General features: G+C 33.1%; 1 protein-coding gene across 3 annotated transcripts in view; it reads left to right on the top strand.

Moving 5' to 3' along the window:
* Window positions 1-19047, top strand: part of LOC112685420 (putative inorganic phosphate cotransporter) — a 130621-nt gene that overhangs the window by 45748 nt on the left and 65826 nt on the right. The window contains exon 2 of one of the 3 annotated variants that reach the window (XM_025557282.1): window positions 9780-10211. The exons of the other annotated variants lie outside the window; for them this stretch is intronic. Coding sequence (XP_025413067.1) covers window positions 9878-10211 — 334 coding nt within the window. The 5' untranslated portion in view covers window positions 9780-9877. The remainder of the gene's footprint in view (window positions 1-9779; window positions 10212-19047) is intronic. 3 annotated transcript variants of the gene reach the window in all.

Raw genomic sequence — 19047 nt, 5'->3', positions numbered from 1 at the left:
GTGTGTGTGTGTGTGTGTGTGTGTGTGTGTGTGTGTGTGTGTTTGTGTTTATAATTGTGTGTTCACGTTGTCCGCAAGTTTTCACTGTATTTATATTTACGATTATAACCAGTATCTGGGTTCGCGTAGATATCATACCCTTATATTATGGTATGTGCGTGTACCACGACGAGATGGTACTGGTTTTTATTGTTGTTATTATTATTATTTTTATGTCTCGCTTGTTTTTACGCGAGGAAGTGTACGTATTCGTATACTGTGAAGTTGGACGGGGGAAGGTTTTAACGCCAGGTATGATTTCATTCGAATGCAGGTTTCAGTAATATGCTCAAACCTGGCACAGCTGCATTATAGTTGGTTATCTGGATGATGTAATTGTACCAACGACGTAGTAACGATAGGTCTGGATGCGTTAGTGGATGCGCACGTACGCGAATTATTCACAGCCATCAAGTGTTTTCCACTTGCTTTTGAACGTGTAATTCCTTATATAAACGGAATTAAAAATTTCATTAATTAATAAAAATTTTATTTAAATTCTGTAAATGTAACGTGTGATTCCGATCGGTTCAACCGCTTTCGGCTGCGGGATGAACGCACATAATCCGCTTTCCTGATACGCGTATAATAATACACGTATGTATCGTTTATTTTGTGTACTCGGAGAAACCTGTCCCGTGCGGAGTTTTTGATGGATCTCGGTTTAAATATGTATGTTGTTCGAGAGGCTTAAACTTGTGTATAAAAAAAAAAAAATCGTGCGATGTGCTCTCCGCGTATGCGTGTAAATAAATACACACATACTTTGCACGTACAACAATAATCGTAAATGCAGTGCGTAGATTTCGCCTATTGACCCTGCGCGTTAGGGGTAAGAAAAAAAAAAAGTGCTGTTTTTGCCGTTTAACGCATTTGTGGTACTCGCTGGCGAGAGGACGTGGTCAGAAGTTAGATCGCTTGCACAAATACTCGTGTACCTCGTGCGTTCATGTTACGCCGAACTTTGATATTTCGGACTTGTTTGTTTTAACCATGAGATTTCGATTTGAAATACGTAATAAAGTGTACCCGGTTTTATGTATATATTTATGCAGTCCTTTGTGGTCAAAGTCGTGGGAAAAAGTACGAGACATATCGCACGAGAATAATGCGAATGCATTTATATGGAACGCGGTAGGTGTGCGCAGACTCGTGGTGGGCGAATGAGTCTCTCTCCTTCACGATATTGGCACCGACCACAAGCGGAATGTACAGTTTTCCCGGTGACGATGATGACACGTGCCCGTCATAAAAATACTCGAAGCTATCCGGTGAACGCGGCCCACAAGGTGTTTGCGGTCCTTCGATTTTTTTTTTCTTTTTTTTTTTTATGTATCGTTCATTTTCGTCGTTTCCATCGTTTGACCATTGAAATACAATACCTAATGACGGAACAGGAGACTTTTAATCGTTCGATACGTTTCAAAAAAAAACTTTCAAACGGTGCCCCGTTCGATATTGATAAATTGTATTTGTTCCAATTTTTTACTCGCATATTTTTATAATCAGCGCTACGAAACGGGTGCAGGTGAAAAAAAATACAGTGACATATAAGTCGGTTCGATCGGATTAATACGAAAGAAAAAATACCTAACAATTTCAAGTCAGATTAGAAAATCGTTCAATGAGAACCTAAATAATCAGGCATTGAAATATGCAGTTAGGCATGTATTCATAAAATATTCGACCGTTCTTTTTATCTACTTAAATATTAAAAATTATTTTATTTTTTTTTATCTCGAATCATATTTGTATCTCACTAGTTTTCGGAATAAAATCTCTGTGGGAAAACATTACGTTTATAGACAGTTTTTTCTTCGGAATCTACGTCGCGGTGTGTTCCGAGTCATAGTTTCACTACATTAGTTGTTATAAAGTTATCAAAATATTTGATCTTTGCCATTCGATACAGTCACACCGTCACCAGTATAATATTTAACCTGATAATAAGTGTTCGTATTGAGTTTTCAACGAGTACGGTCATTGGATATCTGTCATTTTTACGGTTTGGCAGTCCACGCTTACTGAATTGTCTGTTTTCTACGTCTGGCTCTGAGTGCAAGAATATAAAGGTTTTTGTCCAAAGTTTTCTGGAAATTAAGTGACGACGTTGTTCGATTTTTCTTATTTTTTTATTATTGTTCATAGAACGCATACAAATTTTATGTTTGGGGTCTGTGAATTCAGCGTTCGGGTTTGTTTTTTATGTTTTTAAACGAAAGTATGATCTTAATGTGGCTATAAACTCAAATAAATTAGTGTATTATATTTATTATATATTTTGATATCGATCTCTCTGCCGGAGAATTTCCGTCGGTTAAAGTATCAAAATTGCCTCTGCAGGCGCGTTTAGAGTGATTCGCACTTGTAGTGGTCACAAAAATAAGTTCTTTTACCGTTTTAGACGACGTGGATCGTTTCGGGTCGTACAATCGCAATTACATCGACAACACAAGTACACATAACGTTGGAGGGACGATACTATGTTCATCCACGTCATGTGTATAATTAGTACTGAGGTCCATATATAATATATCGTTCCGTGTGCTGAACTGAATTTTGATTTCAAGGGCAAAGTCTTACGCACGCCCGTACATAAAAGGAATCGATGCGAGCAATAATAATATGCATGCACGCAGTAATCGTCGGCAATGATTGCGAGCGTTTTTGCGTTTTGAATAATTAACCGTTTTGTTCTATGCAAATTGTGCGATTTTGAATTTGCAACACGGAGAGCGACAGAAAAACCCTAGTTTTTGTGTATGAAATGAATTATAATGTTACGTATTAAAATCACCCTCCTTCTTCTAACGACTCGTTCGTGGCGTGGCTTGAAAGGTCGAACCCAGAAAAAATGCATGTGGCCCAAGGCGAGAGAAATCAAAAAGAACGAATATGAAACATGGACAACAACTTAATGGAAAATGAATTTCGTTTCTACTGGCTCCAGCGCCGGACCCGCGTCGAAATAAAATTTAATTTGTCCGTCAAACTAATATTATATTATACGTACCGTGTGCATAATATATTATATATTTTATGCGGTCAGGTTTCAATGGTTTTGTTGTTTGGTCGCGCGGATCGACCGTATAATAATACACGGTAGGTTCACATTGTCCGCGTGATAAAAATTCGTGACGGCTAATGGTTTGCGAGAAAAACCCCCTTAACAACAAAGGACCTTTCACCCTTTCCTCCAACCCCCTCGAAACCGTAGCCCCGAAAACAGCTAATTACACACCTACTAGCTTTACTGTAGGTGATTGTGGTATATATATGTGCTCGTCCAAAAGCTTTACCCTGCACACGTATACAAACAATAGCTGTTATCCCCGTACGAAAACATTACATCACACACACAAGGGTTTCATGTATAATATTATTATATTTAATCGTTCGCACTTTGCCATCACTTACGCAACAATATCTCGCATCCGTTGTCCTAAATTTTTCCACTCCTGCCGGAACCGTTTTTTTGTTTTCTCCGGCGTCCGAATCCCGGTCAATTTTAATCACATTTCGCAGCTGTAAAAAGAGAAATCAATAACGTTTTCGTGTATATATTCAGAGGTGGATAGGTAGTTTTTTTATTACAGGGAATTATTTTAATGGGACCACCAAAATTAAAAAAAAAATTGCTTTTAAAAAGTATATTATATTTATTCATCCTAATTTAATTTAAATAATTTAATTATAAAAAAAAAATAATAATAAATTTCCATGAAAAAAATAATGGTATCGAGGGGGCCCACATGGAAAATCCGTTTTTCTCTATGGGCATATCCTCTCCTGTATAAATTATACATAGTTGAACAGCTCAATCTAAAAGAATCCCCCGAATTCGGTTTCATCTTGCCATGAACGCTTTTTCATCAGGACACGGAAAAATCATCATTCCCTTTTCCTGGTTAAGAAAATTTCATGCGTTTAGTTTTTATTATTGGACAATACGTGTTTAACTATTGTCTGTTCCTCCATGATATGTAGATTCATATTTAATTTTTGTTTTTTAGCGAAAGCCATTTTTTTTTGTTTTCTTTTAAAACATATAATCAATTAACATTGTCCAAATGATCTAAACGTATATGACTGCATGGTGTTTGTTAATCTCGCGGCCAAAAATTCTAGTCGGCTGCGTGTCATAAGTCACATACGTAGGATTTCACGTTTGATCGCGCGGGCCGACATTTGAATCGTCTCTAGACACGTGCATAGGAATCACGCCTTTATATGTAGGTATACTCGTTCTTATTTCGGTATCATGGTATAATGCACACGTATTATTTAAATACGAGTACTATTAGTGTTTGATCGAAAGGTGTAGTCGTCGATTAAAATTATTTCTTTTTGTTTGAATCAATTTTTTTTTCTCTTAATTTATGTACTTAAAATATAATTTATAATTCTGTACGGTCTGGATGACTTTTCGTTGATTGAATGTGAAAACCCCGTTCGAGAACATTTTATAGGTTTATCACACTATTTTTTGTTCATTATTACACATTTATAATATAGTACCTATACAGTTTGTTGTGTTTTCTCTTTTTAAAGATTTAAAAATACTCGCTTGTGCGTGCTTTTTTTTAGCAAACAAACGATTGCAATATACGCAACGAGTTGCGTGATTTGGCCTCCGTTTTTTACTGGTTTCATTTATTCTTTGCTTAACGCATCCGTCAAGCACACTAGATTAACATTTTTAATATTGTAAACAATTTTTCAAACATGTTTTTATAACGGCAGTTACATTCGCGTTTCCACTATTTTTTATAGCGTTGAGTACTCGGTTTTGATGACCTTGCAATTCATTAATTTTCCGCGCATTCACGTCCCGAGCGGATATGATTCAATAAAAAAAAATAAAAAAATATTATTATTGTATTCAGAATTTTTTTTCCGTCCGATTCATGGTGGTTTTAAAGAAATATAATACTTTAATCGATGTGTAAGGTCTATGATTATGTATATTCTAACGATATTAAATTATAATAATAAAGTCGTCATAATATTATAAATATTTGAATATAGTAAATTTTGAATGCTATCATTAGGCATAATTTTGATAAAATATAAATGATAATTATAATATTTGATCCTATCAATATTATTAGGTACATTTAATTAAGAGTAAAAAATCCCACATTGAATTTCGAAATTCTATGAACGGTGATTGGATTAATGGCAAGTTCCAGGTTGACATTTTTTCTTCAATATTCATAGCTTCAACAAAATTATACTTGTCAAAGGTAAAAATGTCACTTAAAATTTAAATTCGTTGCACACGTTGATCTTATTATTAATTTGTGAAGGGTGTGGAAGGTAATCTATTCGATCAATTTACTTTTTCCGATTTTTTCTTGGACAAGCGCTAGTTAGGGCTATTAGTAGCTTCGTAGTGTAAAACAGTCAAAAAACAGTTTTTTATATTTATTAAGTATTATCAATAGGGCTGAGAAATATCAGTATAAAATTTGATTAAAAAACTAATTCATCCAAAGTTTACCTATATTTTACATACCAACAGTAATCATCCTTTAAATATGATTTTTAATGTTCTTTTCGAATATGATCTAAAATCCGTATATTCAATCATCGTTGAACAAAAACAACACCATTTAATACCAATTACAAAATTAACTATCGTGCTGGCCCGGCGGGTTGGCCGAATTGCAAAATATTTAGTATAACTTCGCGTAGTGCTATAAAGCAATGTACAATGTGGGGCAAGCGTATGTGCATTTATCATGGCAATGATGCACTTTATACAACATAATAATAACTTACGTAGGTACTGTGTTGGACTAAATATATTTTTCGCTGAGCGGAATATCATTGAAAATCACGCAAGTTAGTATAAAGAAATAAAAATAGAAAATGACATCAATTTGTTTACTCGAGTTTTTTCGATTTGACGCGTTCTAATCAGCATGATATTTTTGTGTTGCGTTCCAAATTTTACCGAACCGTTTTTCCCTCGTTTCGTCTCGCGTTGTGTTGAAACGGTTTCTCTTTTTTTCCTCAAAATGGGTTTATATAATATAATAAAAACGACGTAGTGCTTTTCACGAAATTTCAATGAATTCCTACCCTCCCACTTGTCGCGTAAAACCGAACAAAACATCGTGGTTCCTTATAAAAAATCTGTCGACGTACCCGGCAAATACGAGTAATATAATACATCGTACACGCGTGTATATAGTGTAGTCGAAATTTGGTTGTTCTTATTTCGTTAGTGGTCTAAGGGTGTCCTTGTGTTTTTTAATATCATTTCCTTTCGCGCATACCTTTCGATAATTATGTAATGTCCGTTTCCGTAAACATAGTGTATTATTTATACAACACCTGCGAACGACGAAAATCGTTACAACTAATTCTGTAGGTGTTTCAAAAGTCTGTTTCATGCACCAATATGTTCTGTAATCGTATGTTTATAAATCGGGTGAAACTGTACGTTTGAAACCGTAATCTACGTACGTTACAGTTTTGCCAAGATAAAATGAGGAATGGTAGTCAACATTGTTTGAACTCTTTTCGAAAAATAATTTGTAATCACCAAGTTGGTTGATAATTATGCATATGTAGTGCAGTTTATCGTTTGTGTAGTATAATTACGCTTGTTAGGCAATATTGTGTTCGATTTACTGCACTTTTTCGCCAGAGGCTTGCGGGTATATTCCACGAATGTGCTGGCGCAGACGTTTTACCAGCACTCTAACGGTCGGTAACCAAATGTGCGTGCGATAATCATCAAACGCAGTGGACGAGGATCGAGAAAATCACCCGAAATCAATATTTTCGACTTCCGCGCATCCCCGTGTGAACAATAGTTTTGATAATAATCGATATTTTTATTATTTGTTTTTATCTATTGAACTAACGCCTGGTAGGCTCGAGTACAGATGTATAATTAAGAAATTAATTTGAATTAACATAAATATTTATGATATATATTTTATATATATCTAATAGATATTGGCGTCACATTCTTCCGTTCCGTCCATCAGTGCGAACGTCACGTCCTCGTCCTCCTCCTCCATGTCGTAACAACACCGTCATAACATTAACTTGGATTTACTTAGATGTTATATATTGCGTTAAATTATTATGACGATATGTTTCGAGCAAAGTAGACAGAGACCCGGATGGTATGAAACCCTAACTTAACCTCTGACCATGGTCGTTGGTTAGGGTTTTTGGCCGGACACAACGTGCAGATACGACACTTGGATCAATCGAATAGCGTTGGATGTATGTTTTATGGGTTATCCACGTATAATATTTCTATATAATGTCATACATATATATATATATATATATATGTACAGTAATTTTGCACACTAAATACTAAATCAAGAATCGAACTGGTAGCTCATTATTTTATGTACAAGTTTAGCTGAAGCATAGACAAGCAGAATGTATGAGCAAGGGTTACCACGCAACGTTTTGTTGAACTGTACTTGTCTAAACTTTAGAAGCACTTTAATTGATAAATAATTTACTGCACTGGTTCTACGTTGGATTTTTAAACATCAAAATTGTTGATAAAAAAGTATTTTGCATAGGATGCATGTTTAAGAATATAATATGATACCGTTAAAATAACTTTAAACATAAAAAACAATCAAAACTAAAATTATGAAAAAAAAAAAAAATAGTGAAAAATGCAATTTGTAAAAATGTTGTGCACTATAATTATTTTTAATACAATACTATATATATATAATTTTTTTTTTTTTGTTAATAAGAACTTAACAATTGTTTAGAATTATATGAATGTGCAAATTAATTAAATTTATCAAACGCATTTAACGGTTTATTAGCTTTACGAACTGCTTTCAATTTTTATATTCATAAGTGTGAAGTAAGTTTAGTCCTCACAATGTACCCATCGATTATGTACTCGTTTTTACTGCATAACATCGAATTGTGTGGTATACTTTACAAGTACGGTGATCTATTGAAGTGTTTCGATTTTTCAGTTCTGAATAGTGTGAACTCCAATGTTTAGGTGATTTCATAAAAAATATACAATGTTAAACTTAAACTTTCGTCCAATCGTGTGCCTTATTATATTTTGACCGAGTTAATTGCATAAAATATTTAAATGTAGGCCTTACCAATGTATTCCCTTATTTCAGCTAATGATTTTATTCAAACGTAGCACAATTGTGTAACTTACATTTTAAAGAGAGCGAACTCGCTAGTTTTAACACTTCGATTTGTGGTCGTGACTCATGAGAGTTATTATAAGCTGAACAAAAACAAGATAGATTAACATTAATAACTGAAATATCCATAAGGTTTCGCTGTAATGTTAAGATACAAAGGAAACTAAGAATATCAAAAAAAAAATAAACCATTAAAACGTTCATACTTCCCTCTTCGATTACACTTGTACTATTACTCTGACACGTTTAATATTATATATTTATTTAACTTGTTATTTTTCAATTCTTGAAATTCGGTGACCAATCGTTTCGTTGGTTTAAACTGAATGAAAATACACCTTTCGTGTGTTCGTATAAAAGGTAGTTGAATTGGTAAAACGGCCATTTCTTCCACCGGATGATACATGGTCATTCGATTCTTTGCCCTATAGTGTCTAACGTAAGTGATTGGGTTGTCTACTTTGTCCGTAACATAATATATTAATTGTGAGCGCGCGCGCACCTATTAGAGACAATGAATTACTGTACTTCAATTTTTGTCAGATTTTCAAGTAATACAGTCCCTTTACTGTATTAATCGATAAATACAGTTTTACTTATTTTATGCTTGACCATTAATCACACTATAATACGTGGTTTATATACGTGGTAAATGAAACCGTAAAATAATTTTTTTTTCATTCGTTCATTTTTGAAAGGGATCGAAAACTTTGGATTTTTTAACAAACACTCAGACAACAACCGGGATTGAGTTGGATTTTCTTATTTTTTTATATCAGAAAAATATTGGCTTGTTCCATTACTTTTAGAAAACGACGACTAAATCGAAAGTGCGTCTAGGTGCGTGCGCGTGACTTATTTGTGTACGTATGTCATATACAGGGTTGTGAATACAGTAACGATGAAACCTTTTCGGTGTCCTCGAAAATTCACCAAAAAAAAAAAAAAAAAAAAATAATCAAATAAATAAATAAACTTGTTCACGGACTACATATGAACAGTATTCGCAGCCCTCCGGTTAATACGAACTGCACTTGTTTACGCAATAATTATGTTCAGTGTTGAGATTGATTACAACGCGTCTACGGGTACGTAAATTCATGTAACGAAGTTTTTTTCGGACGAAATAAACGAACAAATCACACTCAACCGGAATAATTAACCGGTTTTCGCAGTGTTCGCTGTTCGAGTAGTGTTATAGTTTCTTTAAACCTTCCATCGCTGAACGTCAGTCGATTTCGAAACGAATCAATCTAGCCCAGTAATGGTCGGCAACCGGCCGAATCCGAAAACCAGCAAATATCATCAAAAAGCGTATCAATTTTTCGTATCATTCCGCTGACCCTTTTCGACTAGTGAACGTGGCTCGTAAAGGTTGTCAACCACTGGCCGGTAGTAAGCGGTACACGTAACGCATCGTCCTCGGACTGATCTCAACACTTGTAACGGTGTCGCAGTGTTAATCGACCGATCGTACGCGCCCGGACGTAGCTCCGTCCGGTGCGCAAAACGATATGACTGTTGTTGTTGTTGTACTGACATGAGTGTTTGGGGCGGGGTGGCCGAATGCAGACGACGCTTGATGGTGGACTGACGTCGATGCGCTGTGACGGATCTGGCGGAACGAGCAGCAGCTGCAGCTGGCCACCATCCGGCGGTGGTTCGCGCTGATGTCCGGCCGCAGCAGATGGGATGGAGCCGGTGGCCGCGGGATAGAGTCCGAGGAGGAGGAGGCCGGCGTGGGCCTCATGTCCGGCGTGCACGTGGCCGCCGTGCGCCGGGACAACGACGACGATGATGCGCTGCAAGAGTCGTCGTTCGCCTACGGCCTCGGCGGCGGCGGACCATGTCCGGCCGGGCCCTCATCGTCCGCGGCTGCGCGCTGCTCTAACAACCGCGCGTCCGACGCCAAGCAAGCGCTCGTCTGGAACCAACCGGAACTGGACGAGCTGACGGCCGCCGACAACCACAACGGGTACAGCCACCGGCCCGTGCCGGACAAAGGTACACAAATCGATCAAATCGTATTTCGTTTTCTTACGGTTTTTATGTTTTTTTTTTTAATTTTTAATTTATTTCTTTATTTGCTTATATACAACATCCTTCCCGTTTACCGTTATATCCGCAGCACGCGTTTCGGATATATTTCTGTTTCCAGTGTTATAATTGTTTGGATTTTTCCCGTTTTTTTTTTTTACTATTAATATTATGTAGTAGTAACGTAGAAGACCGTAAGCGTTTGTTGCACTAGTAGCGCATTTTATTTATCGCTGAACCCCGGGAAACTCGCCGCGCGGACACTCGAACCGCATAAAAACGTCTTTATTGATTTCAATTTAGTGGTATTTCCGCACCGAATCACACTTCTTCCCTGTGACATATAGTTTAATTTGACTCTGTTCGGTATAATCACGACTTTTAAACGTGTCTTTTATTATTATTATTATTTTTATTTTTTTTGTGTATTGTTTACTAACAAAGAGAAGAAAAAAGTTTTTTCTTTTATAAAATATTGAAAATGCAAATAACACGTTGTATAATTCTCAAAAAATCTAACTAACGCGTTAATTCATTCTTGATTCACCCGAGTATGAGATTCAGTGACGGAAAAACATCATATTTTCGAATTAAATTGAAATATACGAGTATATATATATTTATAGCAAGGCGCATGCTACTGTACTGAAATGGCGGGAGCGTATTTATTTATTTATATTTATATACATATGTGTGTGTGTGTGAGTAGCATATGACGATGGTGAAATAACAATTTTTACCGAAATAAAATGTTCGAAAAACCATGTATATGCCGCTGCTAAGGTAGGGTGTACAAAGGTTAAGACCCCTCGCTTAGAATCGGGGGCTATAACTCAACAACTAAAGTGGTTTATATAGCAATGACAACATACGTTTTTAGATACTTGACGTATATATGTATAAATAATAGATAGTATGGAAATGTAACTATATGTATTGGGTTTTATAGGTTATGACATTTTTTTTTCGAGGTATAAGTAATAGTGTTTCAAATGTCCCAGGGTCGCTCCAGGTTGAAAATTCGACACAGATGGTACTTTCAACAGTTTATTCTTGAAATAACCATTTAGTCTATGAGAAGATTACAAATATATATATAAATAAAACACTATACAACTTACGACAAAGTTGCTTTGAACAGATCGTTTCTTTGTAATACGTAAAACACTAATTCTTAAACCTCCATATTTCTATAGATTTCTTCCACTTATATTTGTTTCGTACATATGCGTACGCATATACGTACGATGCGATGCCACTATGCGTATTGTACAAGTTCTCTATATCCATCTTTTTCAAGTACTGCATATTATTTTAATGTATCGCGTTTTTTAAATCTGTTTGCTTGAGTCACAATATTGAATTCCTAAAACTGAAAACCTCGAATGAACGTTATGTGGCAGGTTAAATTACGACGTATTTATGTGTATTAAGTTTGCATATTTATACGCATATTATATACGCATTTATATATTCAATGCTAAGTACCTCGATATTCGTTACAAATTTATTATTTAATTGGAGTTACCTAATGAAATCTGATCTTTTTCGTACTAGGTGTCTGGCGTATTTTGCTTTGAATTGAAATGTACTTACGGTGAGGTTTAACTTTTAAATTAGAACAGACGTTAAATATACACATCCTATTATGCATTCAGTTTTTGGCGAATATTTGAATAATTTCACTACTTTTTTGAGCTGTTCTCGTCAAATACAATATATTATAATACAATTATATTAATTAGTTAATAAGTTTACGGCGAGTGTGTTTTTATTTAAAAGCACTCATGTATACCTGACGAACGTTGTAAACTATCATCTTAAGACGATTGATGATTGTTTTTGCCTACGAACCTTTATAGTTTCGGCCGAATGAGATCCCACTCATTTACAGGCCACGTCGTAAATGTATGCAACGGGGTATATTATGTTATGTAACCTATTCATAATATCTATAGGGAGGGTTAATCGCACTGTTTTTTGTGTAAAAGCATTTCATTTTTCCTCTATTCAATTATTATAATAATCCTGTTATATACTCATTATTAAGTTTTAAATTTAATGTTATTGAATTAACTACGACTAATTGTGTGGTTATTAATTTAATTAATGTGTCGTTTATTTAAAACTGGCGAAATTCTAGAACAAGTAGACCTTTTTCAATCATTATTCATCTTACAATAGTATCCACAAAGATAGAAATAATTAAGTTAATTCGAAATCTTAATACTTCACTGCTTGAAAGTTCAATATGAAAATGTATGTGAACATTTGTAATACGTCCGGACTATATGACACAGATGAACGATGTCACATGTGGTATTATTATAATATGAATGTTGTAAGTGTAATTGGTTTTAGTCAGTGGCATACTTAAAACATTAGTTTGGAGGTAAATATGCTTAGAAAATTTGCTCATCCAATTAAGTATTTAATATATGTGTTTGTTTATTCTATATATATTTAGATAACTTATAATTGATTGAATAAATATATAATATGTGAGAATAATTAAGTATTTATTTATCTGTAAATAATTTTCGTTCATACATACATTAAAAAAAAAAAAAAAAATACATTATTGAAGCGGGGTTGGTGCCGAAATATTATTTATATTTATAGCTTGTGTTAGCAATTTTTAAGAATTTAAGTTATTGTAAAAACTTTTTTTTATTAAAAAAAAAAAAATAAAAATAGATATTGCAAATGTACGACAACCACATATCTCATCCCTGTAATTACACCACTTATTTTAGTGTGAACTATATTATGTTTCATACCTCAAAGAGAATTTAATTATTTTTATGTAGGATTTTTTTGATTGCCATCATAGTAGAATTTTTTCCCACTGTTAGTTCACCACAATATATTTTTAGTAAGAGAGTTACATTTAGTTAAATTTATAATACTTAGTCGATGTTCGCGTTTTAATATTTGATTTAAATAATTTAACCGTTGAGAGCTTACTTCTTAAATCATTCAAAAGAAAATAACAAACCGAAGATACAATTTCTGGAATGAACATAGTTATGATGTTTGTAATTTCAATGGTAGTTTACACTCTCTATAATATTTATGTAGTTTTAGATTCTGAACGGAGCGAGGAATGTACTGGTTTTACAATAATGTTTATTTCTTTTTCTTTTTTATTCTGTAAACACTTTTTCTCCCTCTAACCTTGCTCAAAATTATCAAGTGTAGCATCTTTGCTGATAGGTAATGTTCTTGAGTTGATACTTTATAGAGGTCATTTTTTGATTTTCGAAACAGTACTCGAAATAAAAGCGGTTAAAAGAGAAACAACGTACGATTTCACGATTTTATAATATTAAATAATTACGGACGACGTTTTCTACCAAAAATATTGCTTCAAATGAAAAATGACAAGAGGTCTTTTTTGTTTGTATTTTAGATTTTGTTTTTTACGGTTTAAAGCTTAGAAAATTTTAACCATTATTGAGCTATTTATAGAAATGTTAATTTTGAGAATTTTTTGTTGTAATTCGGTTAAAAACATTCGTAAAATCTTGAAGTTTGGAGTGTTTACTTAAATTATTCTTACCTAGACATAGTCAAATTTTCAAAACATTGGAGCTTTTTCTTTTCTTTTCTTTTTTTTTTTCATTTTTATATTTCCTAATTATAAATTATAATTATATAAATTTTCTATTTATTAAATCATTCATAAGCTGTTCTAAAAACGCTTTGTTTATCACCATAGAAACGAATAAAATTAAATAAAAAAGATTCCCTCGTTTGCTCAGAATCGCTTTTTATCAAATGCAATCATTGCATTCTAATCGAATACAGTAAAATTACACTATTCTGTCCGAGTTTTTGAATAACGAATCTGATCACACAACATGAAAAACTGTTTAAATACGATAGTGAAGTGCCTTTCTTATTTTTAATACATAAACTATTTCGAACTTTACTAATGAATAACTTGGTTCCTTATATTTGTGTCATTTTCATGATGAATGCAATATAACAAATTTATGTACCTTTATATTGTTAAACTGCTTCGGAATCATTAAATTATCTTATTGTTTGTCAAATCATGGACAGCCGCTATATAGTATTTGCGTGTTGTATACGGTATAACGATTATCACCGAATTGCACCACTTACATTATCTTAATGTTTAGTTCGTGTTCTATCTGTTGTCACCAAAATTTGCAAAAAACCACGTGCATAGACCGTATCCATTTGTTGAAGGAACGTTAAGTAATGTTAATGTGTAACAAATTATAGAATTGTAACTGTATAGTATAATATTTTTGAGCTTTTTATTACATATGATTCGTCGTAAACAATTTTTCGTATTTCGAAATCTATATCTATCTATCTATATATCTATAACTATATTGAACTACATTATTTTGCTAACATATTTCAAGCATTAATTACGCAATAAGTATCGAATCGAAAAATAATGTCTACTTACCTGATAACATTAAAACGTATTCGTATTATATGTCTGTTATGTCACGGTCTTTTTTAATAGTTAAAAAAAGGCGTTTATCATTATCATAGTACGTTATAATACACGACTGGCTCATAGAATAATAACAGTACATAGCTCAGCGGCTTATTTACGGAGGGGAGTATTTGAGGGATCAATCCCTCCTGGTGTTTTTTTCCTTCGGAACGTCTTAACGGACTTTATCAGTTTATCGGACAACAAACATCAATACCGATGAAGTAATTGATGAATTAGCAACTGAACAATGAAAACTTAATTTTGTATTATAACTGTAAACAATAAATAATTATGATAAAATAAATTTTTATAGTGTATAAAGAGTAAACTATTTTTATTCCGTGAATAAAATATTATTATTATTATACTGCATTTAGTGAGTAATTTTTTTAAAAACTCAAAGGAGGTATTGAGGCGAATTTAATTTAATAGCCTATTTCCTCCCTTTAACAATTCCTAAATACGTCGCTGGCATAGTTGATATCAGGCATATACGTTTGCAAAATATAACATACATACACTGTAAACGATCTAACGTTAGTGATTTCACGAAATATATATTTTAATTATTATTATTATTATCATTTTTTTTTGTGTTTCCATTCCTACGATTATTTTATGCATATTTTAATATGAACATAAACATATCTACTCGTACACACAGGTGATGGACAAAATAACATGAACACCGTGCAATATAGTTACATGTTGTTTTTACTGTATCTCTAACATCATTGAACCCATTGGCGGATATTTTGGTAGAAGAATGACATTTCGTTGGAAACTGTTCAGGCCCTTTACGAATTTATCCCGCGAAGGATTGAAGCTATTTTAAAAACAAACGGTTGCCCAACACCTTATTTATAAATCAATATGTTAATATAAATAAATAAATTGCGTATATGTCAAGTGTTCATATTATTTTGTCTAACCCCTGTATATATACACCTAAATACGCGCACCGAGAAATGTACAACACTATAATTACGTGGTAGATCTTTGCAGAAATCTGAAATTGACGGGCGTGCACTCACGGCAATCGTGTCCCGTATATGCGTATGTAATCACGGACTGTAAAAATAATAATAATAATAATAACAACGAAACGCTTCCGCTGTGAGCTTAGAGTCCTACAACTGCGATAATGATAATTACCTGCTGCGAGCGTGCGTCGTGTAAAATTATGTAATATCTCCGAGTGGTAATATGCCAGTGAAACCAGTGAAATAATGTACGAACAAATATATATAAAAGGGGATGCTAATTTTCGACCGAGTTTCCGACAGTAAATTTGTAAATAATGATTTTAGCTTAAGAGGATAGATGTTATGACACTGTAAAATAGTTTGTTATATACTATGCGATTTTTTAAGCATTTTCACCACACATAATTGTATAAATCGTGTACCGATTTAAATTAATTTTTTTTTCTTTTTAGAATTCTCTCTAATTTAAATTGTATACGATCTACTATATTAAAAAAAAAAAAAAAAAAAAAAAAAAAAAAATCGTCCTGATCTTACATTTATTAAATGATTACACCTACTTTCAATGTTATTGATATCGTATTTCGAAGCCAGTTTAATTTTTGAAAATCGAAAGACAAACGCGTTCTAAATTGGTTATGAGTATATTTCAAGATAAATTGGATGGAAGTCAATCAGGTTATCCCACAGACTGTCGATATTCAACGTGAACTCAAAATACCGTTGCAATAAAACTAGTTATGTTTAAACAAGATTTGTATGGTTTTCAATAATTATAATATGAATTAACGGGAAAGCGTAAAATTACACAAGTGAGATTAACTGGTATGTTTTGAAACCAGCTGCTATGTCAATGTAATCTTCGGTAAAACAGTTATAAGAAAAACCCATGTCCGTGAAATCTTCGAGATCGGTGGTTGTCTTGACGCTCATACCTTCCATTTATTATGTTAACATATTATTTTACGTTTCTATTTAGCAGGTGGTAGGATGGATCAATGGCTTAATTATGGGAGGAGGGGAAGGTGTGATGGAGACATTCGCCCCCCATGGCTCGTATTTTTTTTTTATATAATACATTGATTTATTTAATAAATGTAATGTATAAATAAAAAAAATAAAAAAATGAATATAAATTACTAGTCTATCATTATAATATGTTATCATTATAACAGAAACATGAGCTGTAAGTGATGAACTGCAAATTATTTCTAAGTTTGTATTAAAGAAAAATTAGTTTCGCCCCCCCTCCCCTAGCATCAACACAAATATGCCCTTGGGGTAGACATCGAGCCAAGTGCGATAATTGCGCAAGATGTCGATGAATTCGCTTTAAAATTATGTTCAAATCCGCATTGTTAGGCGTTTGTGTAATTCTAATACGGTTTGTTAACCATCCGACGGAAACATTGAAGCATTTTTTGTCGAATTTTTCCACGCGGATTTCAAGATAGAACAAAACATATTATGTACACGTACACTCCCTGATTTCGATCGTTGGTACCCTGCGGCCTGAGTTCCTTCGTAGCCATAACTTTTGTTACTCCTGCTCGAAGGTTTAAGCACAACCGAACTCGTTATTGATGTATATGTATATTTTATGTACGTACAAGTGCTATATAACTAACTATATAGTTAATTCGGAATCTTGTACGAGAAAAAAAGGAAAGCTATAAAAATATAATATAAACATATTAAACACTCGTAAAATTTCAAACCTCGTCGTACAGTAGCTTGTATATTAAATCAACAAGTCTTTAAAGTATAAACACAAATTTTTATGAAATGATACTAATGAAAAAATAAAAACTTTTTCTGGAGTTTTCGAAATGTTCTATAAAATGTTGGGACTTAAAATTATAATTTTTTTTTACGCTCTTATTCTGATTATGTATATATATACATGTAGTCGAGTTCTAAAAGATTATAATTTTATGATTTTTTAATTAACTCTAAATTAAATAAAATACTAAATGATATTAATAAAAAAACGGAGCTTTTTCCTCTGAAGATAACTGAGTACGTGGGTAGCTAAAATACGGTATCATTTATTATTGCGCTGAATACATAGTGATGTCCCTCGAGGATTTCTTATTGTAGTAGAACGATAAAGATATTTTCGAGATCAGTTATAAATATATAATATATTAATACGCTATTCATTAGTTTAAGAATTTAATTCAATTTGAATTTAAAAAAAAATATTAAATTTATCAGCGAAATTAGAAATCGACTTTCTTGTTACTGGCAACATAGCAAAAGTTATGGTCGCTCTCTGTAATAAATCCTCGTAGAACACGTGTAAACATGTAAACCATCACATTATATGTTTACCGCGGCACCATGATTTATCCGTATATCGTACGACCGTACGAGCACAACAACTACATAACTATCACGATAGTTATCATTATAAATTACTTTACCGGGGACCGAAGAAATTGGCACTACTCGTTATGCCAACAATTAATAAGACTTTATCAAGAGGAGACTCACTCTGTGCATACGTGAAATTCGTTAATTATTCGATATTTTACATCGTAAAATTTACATTGTTGTACACAGATTTTGTTTGATTGTGTTGGATATAAAAATACACTGCGTAAATGAAGCACACGAAAATGGTAGGACATAAAACGATTACAATACTTTCGTAGAAAAGGCGTAAAAATGAGATGATATGTTAGTTTTTTCTTCTGTTGCTCTCGAAAAATTACAAAACTTGTACACGTTCTGCCTTTTCTACAATTAGCGATTCGTGCCATTAGTACTCACGTCGTGCATACAACAATGTGATCTGCTTTTTGAATTGTTAAAACATTTTTCTTACTCTTTTCGACTTGCTCCAAGTTGTCGTTTACAAATTTCCAACTAGTTCTAGCGGGAAATTATCATTATATTTGATTCCTCCAGCTCCTTTCCCGATGAATCGTTAAATCGACTAAATTTTTACGATCCGCCTATACAAAAATTATAATGAATAATAATAAAAAAGGTCATAAAATAATAATATATGCATCTATCACTTGTACCGTACAAGTGATGGATGCATATATTACAAGTTGTACATCACGTGTTTACCTAATAAATACATGTTTATACAGTATAAATTTGGCCCAGATTTAAAAGAAATTATTATTTTGAATGTTTTTTTGAGTACAAAACTTTCCGTTTTTCAGACAAAATTTATATTTTATTTTGTATTTGTTGATGTTTTTCATTTTCTAGAGCTATCTCTTTAATTTTTCCACACCTTATTAAATATTATTTGTATTTATTCTTTTGTATGAACACTTATAGTGACATTATCGATTGTTTTACACTGACAAATCAA

The sequence above is a fragment of the Sipha flava genome, unplaced genomic scaffold (genome assembly GCF_003268045.1).
Source record: "Sipha flava isolate LNK unplaced genomic scaffold, YSA_version1 275_pilon_pilon, whole genome shotgun sequence".
Classification (NCBI taxonomy): domain Eukaryota; kingdom Metazoa; phylum Arthropoda; class Insecta; order Hemiptera; family Aphididae; genus Sipha; species Sipha flava.
Note: the sequence above shows the minus strand (reverse complement) of the source record. Positions and strands in the feature narration are given on the sequence as shown.